This window comes from Egretta garzetta, unplaced genomic scaffold, assembly GCF_000687185.1.
Source record: "Egretta garzetta isolate BGI_Z169 unplaced genomic scaffold, ASM68718v1 scaffold117, whole genome shotgun sequence".
Classification (NCBI taxonomy): domain Eukaryota; kingdom Metazoa; phylum Chordata; class Aves; order Pelecaniformes; family Ardeidae; genus Egretta; species Egretta garzetta.
In genome coordinates, this window is record NW_009260479.1 from 2,559,440 (window position 1) to 2,567,712 (window position 8,273).

The following is an 8,273-nucleotide window of genomic DNA, read 5'->3' on the forward strand; positions in this document are numbered from 1 at the left end:
CTGGTGGTGCTGTGTTTGATGCCCTTCAGGATGCGGGTTGCCCTCTTGGCTACCAGGGCACGCTGCTAGCTCACAAGGAGCCTGCTGCCCACCAGCACCCCCAGATCCCTTTCTGCAGGGCTGCTCTGCAGCCACTCCCCTCCCAATTTATACCTGTGTCACACCATTGCCCTCCTCCCACCGACCTGCAAGCACCGAGCTGACCACCTTCGCTGCTGGTGGGTGTTATCCCTAAGGAATCCCTAGGTGAGAAAAACCCATCATGGTCATTTTCTGCAGGGTAGGTTTGGTGCCAAAGCGACAGCCCTGAAGAGCCACGCTCACTGCCCGGCCCCAAGGTAAGGACACGGCCATCGGCTTACGCTGTCGGTACAGGCTGTGGCATTTGCTGGAGCCTCCTTCCCTGCTGACCGGGTCTGAGCCAGTGCCTAAGGCCACGCAACAGGTCACTGGTTGAAATCACTGATATTTTATTACACTCTCAGCCCAACCTTGCCATTAATAGTCCAAAGGGGTGTAGAAGGGCTGAGAGGAGGGTTAATGAGCAGAGATTCTTCGTTCTAGCTCATCTCATATTCACGCACCAGTCGATCCGTCTCTAGAACCCCCCGTTATTTGTTGTAACCTGGAAAACAAAAAGGAGGTGAATTCAGTAGAGAGCCAGGATGACGCACGTCTCCATCCCATCTAAGGGGGTGCAGTCCTGCACCTGGGTCGGGGTAACCCCTGGTGTCAATACAGGCTGGGGGAAGAAAGGATCGAGAGCAGCCCTGCCGAGAGGGACTTGGGGGTGCTGGTGGACGAAAAGCTGGACATGAGCCGGCAATGTGCTCTGGCAGCCCAGAAGGCCAACCGTACACGGGCTGCATCAGGAGAAGCGTGGCCAGCAGGTCGAGGGAGGTGATTCTGCCCCTCTGCTCTGCTCTGGGGAGACCTCGCCTGGAGCCCTGCGTCCAGCTCTGGAGCCCTCAGCACAAGAAGGACATGGAACTGTTGGAGCGGGGCCAGAGGAGGGCTCTGAGGCCTGGAACACCTCTCCTATGAGGCCAGGCTGGGAGAGTTGGGGTTGTTCAGCCTGGAGAAGAGAAGGCTGCGGGGAGACCTGATTGCGGCCTTTCAGTACCTAAAGGGGGCCTATAGGAAAGATGGGGACAAACTTTTTAGCAGGGCCAGCTGTGACAGGACAAGGGGTAATGGTTTTAAACTAAAACAGGGAAGGTTTAGACTGGATATATGGAAGAAATTCTTTCCAATGAGGGTGGTGAAACACTGGCATGGGCTGCCCAGAGAGGTGGTGGAGGCCCCATCCCTGGAAACATTCAAGGCCAGGTTGGATGGGGCTGTGAGCAACCTGATCTGGTTAGCTGTGTCCCTGCTCCCTGCAGGGGGGTTGGGCTGGGTGACCTCTAGGGGTTCCTTCCAACCCAAAACATCCTATGATGCCATGATGCTATGATTTTATGATTCTAAGTGCTCCGGAGAAGGGCTTGTTCCCAAGGGCTGGGCCAGGAGACTGCTCCAACAACCTGCTCCCACCCAGAAAGGTTTACGGACCACAGTAGCCTCCCTCTTCCTCGCAGTGATTTAAAATACCTCTCCCCACCTTTCTTTCCAGCAGGCCCCACGGTTTACAGCAGCATTTGCACAAAACCACCCCCCATGTCTGGGAAACGGCTGCTCCTTCTGCCAGACATTGTTTCTGGGAGCAAAGAGCTCGTTGCTCTTTCCCAAACGTAAAGCTGAGAGTGCGTAGTGCGGCACTGCAGGACTTGCACTTGTCGAGATGCTTTATGTTTGCTGCATTTCCCATTCACTGGCCAGCTAATTCTTTCAGTGGTTTCCTGCAGTAAAGCTTTGTCTGAGCGAATGGCGATGATAATTTTTTGGACACAAAGCCCAGCTCCCGCCTGGCTTGAATTTTGTCCACGGTCCTCAGCAGAGCATTTCAGCTCCAAGGCAGCAGCTCCTTCCTTACCATTGTTTGACTACACCAAAAGTAGCAGCAAATATCCTGATTTTAGACCTCCCCAGATCTCCCAGTTAGACTCCTAATGGTTTCATAAATGAAAGACTCCGATTCCTCTGGCATTCAAAAAAAAATGGCATCAGGTCACCTCCCAGGCGCTAAGCAACTTACGCTGTAGATCCAGTCCACGTAGGCTGACACACGTGTGAAGACAGTTGGCTTCTTGTAGGTGTTACAGTAAGGAACTAGCCCAAAGCTGACAATCCCATGGACTTCCCACTGGTTGTCTCTGAAGCAGCTGAGAGGGCCCCCGGAGTCCCCCTGGATCAGAGGAAGGAGAGGAACACATTAAGCCAAATTATCTGAGCAATTTAGGAATGACTTGGGTAGGATGAAGGAGCACCAGTTAGTTAAGCACTGTCCTGAACATGAAAATAAATTCTTTGTGCTGCTTTCTTTGCAAAGGGCTGACAGCTCCCCAGCAGCACGGCAGCAGAGACCCCCCGGCACCTCCCAAGATGTTGCAAAGATCAGACCCACTATTTATTATCTCAGTCTACATGCACATACACACACATTTACAGATACACCCCCCAGGAAGGGCTGAACCCCAAATTTCCCACCACCATTGCAAATACAGTGACTGCAAGCAACCAGCCCAGTGCAGGTTGCATGCCACCCAGTCCTTCCCAGCAAGGTCCACCTGCACAGTGCCTCCATTAAAAAAATCAGTAACGAGGAGCCAGGTAGAAGGGAAACTCTGGTCCCCTTGTTCTTCACAAACAAGTATATTTTAAGGCTCCTGGGAAGTTAAGGTGGTGAAAAAGAAAGCAGCTCGAGTTAAGATATGCGAGAAGATAAAAGCTCTTGCTTGGCTCAGATCCTGGTCTGTTACAAGGTTCTGCTATAATTAAACCACACCAACAAATACACGGTATATCTATAGACCTATAATTATACTATGTGTAATTGTACAACCTGTTTTATTTCTACATGTTTCTATATTATATTCATATATTTGCAGAATCGACTATCTTTCGCATTTGTTCATTGTTTTTGAAAGGCTCTGCATGGTTGCTTTCACCAGAAGCCACCTCTGTAGCGAAGAGAATACAGGCAGAGGTAACACTTACCCCTCTCCTTCACACACCAAACCTCCTTGCCTTGATTCTAGGGCCACCTGGAACCCTGGGGATAAAGGGGACCTCACATCATCTTCCTTTTCCACCTAACCTGGGCCAGATGGTGCAATTTGGACATAGCCAAAACTTGCAGCAACCTCAGGTGTCCATATAAGCAGAGCAGCTGGGGAGGAGAAGGGCGAAAGCATGGGGGAACACTGCCTGGTCCAGGGTGCAACCTGACAGCAACATGGGAGGAGTGGTAGGACTTCCCTGAAGCTTCATCCTTTGGATGAGGGGACTGACAAAGTCTCAACCTATTCCCCAGGATCTGGTCAATGGAGCATGCTGCTGGAAGGAAGGGCAAACCTCCCCTCCAAAATCAGGGAGAGATGCACCCTGAGGATTTGGAGGTGTCCTCTCTGCTGGCTGCTCTGTGGGGAGATGGAGGAATGTGGAGCAGTCTGGTTAAGAAGAAGAAAATCAGTGAAGGGGGTAGGATTTACAGGAGAGTTACTGCAGGTGGAGAAATGGCAAAAATGGGTCCCAACTGAAGGAACAGCAAAGGTTCCCAACTGAAGGAACAGCAAGGTCAGATAGGAAGAAAAGAAAAAAAGGGGAGCTTGAAAATCCTCTGATAATAACAGATCTTACACTGCATCCAGCTTTCACACCATCTCCACCTGCACAGATCATAGTGACTTTTGCATTAGATCCCCACCAGTCGTTCTGGGAGCAGATCTTATGGCTGACCACCGGCATCATCGCCTCCTGCAGTTGGTCCACGCTGCTGCCATCCACTAGCAGAGAAAGGGTGAGATTTTGGTCCAGGAGCTCCAGCGGTTGAGGAAGGAAGCCCGCGCCCTGCCTTGGGTGGCCATCCCTGCATGGTGGTCCCTCTGAAAGCAGGAAGGACCCTCAACACTCCTCCTTCCCCCTTACTTACCACTAACCACCCCCCATCCGGTAATATAGCAGGGATAGTCATTGGGCAAAATTTCTCCTTGGGGTGGAAGTGCTCCCAGCTCAACGAACCCATTGTCATAGGCAGGAGAACTGAGGCGCAGCAGGGCAATGTCATCACTGGAATGGGATACAGATGAAAGGCTCTTCACTGAAAATCCCGAATTAGTCATAAACCAGACATCCTCACTCACATTTCGTCACTCTTACTGGTCGCTAGACTCTGGCATGATGATAGACAAACACCTTGCAATCATTAATTAATCCTTATAGCTATCACAGGCGACAGGAGAATATGAGCAATTAAGAGAAAAGAGGCCATGGTACAGATTGATAAAGGGCTAATACTCCCCAAAAATCTCCTACTCCTTCAGAGGCACCCAACATCAGAGGGAATTTCACTGGGCCCTGGGTAGACAGGCACGCCTCTGAGGGGGGATTTAAGACCATCCCTCGGCACAAGAAGGACATGGAACTGTTGGAGCGGGGCCAGAGGAGGGCTACAAAAATGATCCAAGGGCTGGAACACCTCTCCTATGAGGCCAGGCTGGGAGAGTTGGGGTTGTTCAGCCTGGAGAAGAGAAGGCTGCGGGGAGACCTGATTGCGGCCTTTCAGTACCTAAAGGGGGCCTATAGGAAAGATGGGGATAAACTTTTTAGCAGGGCCAGCTATGACAGGACAAGGGATCGTGGGTTTAAACTGAAGCAAGGCAGATGTCGCGTGGATATAAGGAAGAAATTTTTTACAATGAGGGTGGTGAAACACTGGCACGGGTTGCCCAGAGAGGGGGTGGAGGCCCCATCCCTGGAAACATTCAAGGCCAGGTTGGATGGGGCTCTGAGCAACCTGATCTGGTTAGCAGTGTCCCTGCTCCCTGCCGGGGGGTTGGACTAGATGACCTCTAGGGGTCCCTTCCAACCCAAAACATTCTATGATTCTATGATTTCTTTGTTGGCTTCCCTTCATCAGATGCAAACAGGGGCGTGACTGCTGGCAAGCCCCTGGCTCTGCTGTACATCCTGGATCCATCTGTGAGGCCCATTTTTCCCCCATCTTGGGCAAAGCAGGACTGGGGTCATCCACACAGACACTGCATAACACTTCCAAGAGAGGAGGCCATTTGGGAAGCCTCCATTGCATCATCTTCCAATGCTTCCCACACATCCAACCTCACTGGGAACTGGACTGAATATACACATAAACACTAGCGGGGCAGGCTGCTAAGTACCATTCAACCATCTGACAATATTCAAAATAATTACCCATTGGCAATGTCATTGGGATTCCAGCCATCATGAATGAAGACCCTATCTACATCAATATAGTACTCGGTGCCATCCACCTTCAAGAGATCGTGCTCACCCAGAGCTACTCGGTAGGTTGCTCCTGGTGGCCTGAAAATGCATCACAGAATAATTAATGTAAAAACTACTCCCCACCACTAGCTTTGCAGTGTAATTCCTGCACCACCGAGACCTTCCACCAACGTCATCATTTCTAAAGCAACTTCCACCGGAGGATTTTCCATGGACTGTAGCTAAATGGTCTTAGGAAATAGGCAGGTGCTGCCTGCAGTTTGCTGGCAAAGCAAGCGGATGCGCAGCATCAGCTAATACAGTGCCGAGCTCGGTCTTGAACGAGAACGTTCATTTTGCATCTCTGCATCTAGCTGAAGCCGAGTGTGAAGGATCAGTTTGTTACACTTTGTTGTAAGTACACTCACTGAAGGCATGAGTAATTAAGGAGGAGCGCGTGCTTGTTGGCGTCACGCTGTATCGTTTAGGCGGTGCGTGTCAGGCATGCCGTAGGGCAACTTGTACAACATGGCCCGTCAGCGACGAAACATGCCTTGTGCTCAGTCTTTCCATCTCTGAGCAGGTTTCGCAGGACGCAAACCCCTTCAAAATGCTCACGTTCATGCAAATGTGCCTCCTCTTATGCAAATCAGCAATCAGCTTGATTTCCACTCCCAGGAAGTCAGCAATTAATTTGTAAAATCAAGGCTAAAGCAAACAGAGTTCTCCAGTTCCCTTGACTAAGCGCGGAGCTCAGAGGGTGAGAAGGCTCTGGCTCCTGCCTGCAGCAAGAATGAGGACCAGAACAGGAGTTTTAACGTTTTTTATCCTACTCACATGCTGAGGCAATGGGCTGCAGTCATGACCCATTTGGTGCTGATAAGGGTTCCACCGCAGATGTGAGAGTAGTACCCTGGGTACTCAGCATAGGCAATCTGAAGCGATACCTGTGTCAAACAACACCGTATTTTACACCCAAGCCATGCCATGCCTCTGCAGAAGGTGTGCGTGGCTTTGGGCAGTAGAAGCTGGTATTTTCTCACTGTTTTTTTCAAGTATAAGGCTTTTTTTCAAGTATAAGACACCAACATTACCTGCCACTTCCAGCTGTTTGGTTGAGCCTTGTGGCCTCCAATTACTCGCCCTGTCAGCCCATTGTCCTGAAGAGCATCCCTGAGGGGACTTCCAGAGATTGCCCCTAACCACACACACAAAAAAAAAAAGGAGTCCAGTTTGTCATGTGGATTCCTAATGAGCATCAGCCATTGTGGGCTACTGCCAGCGACAAATTTGTGCTGCGCAGGGCAGCCAGCCAAGCAAGTCTGAAAGATCAAGTGATTGAGGCTTGCACACGGTGACACTGTGCTCGCTCGCCATCCTGGAGGCTGTCTTTAGAGCCTCCATGGTTGAGAAATACAGGCTTCAAGATGCAAAGCTCGCACATAAATTGCTTTCTGTTTCCCAGAGTCTCTACAACCCCAACTGCCAGGTGGTTGCGCACCAAACTAAATCCCCTTTTTTTGGGGGGGGTGTAGGTTTCCCCTCCCTCAGAGCACAAACAGATCTTTCTCATGGAGATCTTATCCCTTCAATAAAGAAAACCCTTTCCAGCCAGAATAATTGCGTCCACATAAGGTTTTCCCCTAGCAGAGTACTGCAGAGAGAAAAAAAAAAAGATATGCTTAATCTGCAGCATTTAGTCAGAGGTCGAGAGGTTCACCCTTTCCCAGCTCAAATACTTCAGTTGCAACTTACCCAGGCAACTAAGAAGAACTAGATACTGAAGCATCTTTAATGAAGTGGTAGCACTTTTCCAAGAAAAAATCTTTTTATACTAAAATATCTGATAAGAAGCTGTGGCTAAATTTGTGATTAATACAATTTATGTCAACTCGTAACTCATTAAACTGGTCAGAAGTGTTTTCCCTGTGGAAAAAAAGGGGGAGCAGCGATCTGTTCAAGGTAGAGCCCAAGGTTACACAAACACCTCCACACTGCATAGTTCCCACAGGCCCATGAAGCAGAAAAAAACCCTGATAAATTTGGACAGAGCTCAGATCAAGTCAAAACCAAAACAGTTCAAACCCAAGCTCAACAAGCCAACACTTCAGAACAGAAATTGTTAATGCACATGTTGTATTCCCTTGACAAAAATTTATAGAATCATAGAATCGTTTAGGTTGGAAAAGACCTTTATGATCATCAAGTCCAACCATTCCCCTAACCCTGCCATCCCACCACTAAACCCTGCCCCTAAGCACCTTGTCTGCCTGGCTTTTAAATCCCTCCAGGGATGGGGACTTGACCCCTTCCCTGGGCAGCCCCTGACAATCCTTTCGGTGAAAAAATTTTTCCTGATGTCCAACCTAAACCTGCCCTGGTGCAACTTGAGGCCATTTCCCCTCGTCCTATTGCCCGTTACCTGGGAGCAGAGACTGACCCCCACCTCACTGCCCCCTCCTGTCAGGCAGTTGTAGAGGGCGTTGTTATCTGTCAGTCCAGCTGTCTGCTACTCCATGAAACATCAACTGACCTTTGTCAACTAGATCAAAAGAGCAATAGCAAGTAGGGAGAAGCACTGAGGGTGGTTCAGTCTTGCCTGAACCTGTTAAACCAACCTTGGCTGGACATGCTGGCCCTTTTTTAGGATCCTTTTCTTCTCCCTCTTCCCTGCTGAATGAGTTTTCCTCTGCCTGCTCCAAAATGCTGGCTCTCAGTGGCAGGAGGGCAGGTAGGGAGCTGGGCTATGGCCAGTGGGGTAAAAAGGGAATGGTGCAGCTGGCAAAGATACGTACTGTGTCTGAGGAACAGAAAAAGTCCCAGAATGGTTGAGGTTGGCAGGGACCTCTGGAGATCATCTGGTCCAGCCCACCTGCTCAAGCAGGGCAACCTAGAGCTAGTTGCCAGGACCATGTCCAGATGGCTTT

At 50.0% G+C, this 8,273-nt stretch overlaps 1 protein-coding gene across 1 annotated transcript; it reads right to left on the reverse strand.

Annotated features, from left to right (window-relative positions):
- Positions 1–649: 649 nt before the first annotated feature.
- LOC104130990 (elastase-1-like) lies at positions 650–7,977 on the reverse strand. Its single transcript, XM_009644097.1, has 8 exons — positions 7,965–7,977; positions 6,441–6,544; positions 6,184–6,293; positions 5,314–5,445; positions 4,034–4,170; positions 3,742–3,887; positions 2,138–2,287; positions 650–709 (listed from the first exon to the last, which is right to left on the reverse strand). Exons 1-8 carry the CDS (start codon positions 7,975–7,977, stop codon positions 650–652), a joined length of 852 nt encoding a protein of 283 aa, XP_009642392.1.
- Between the last annotated feature and the right edge of the window lie 296 nt (positions 7,978–8,273).

Bases quoted from the DNA above. Each gene is read 5' to 3' on its own strand.
- LOC104130990 (XM_009644097.1), bottom strand. The intron at 5,446-6,183 runs GTGAGTAGGATA...ATGCATTTTCAG, and splicing joins GCAGCCCATTGCCTCAGCAT to GCCACCAGGAGCAACCTACC. The intron at 4,171-5,313 runs GTAATTATTTTG...ATCCCATTCCAG, and splicing joins CCCAATGACATTGCCAATGG to TGATGACATTGCCCTGCTGC.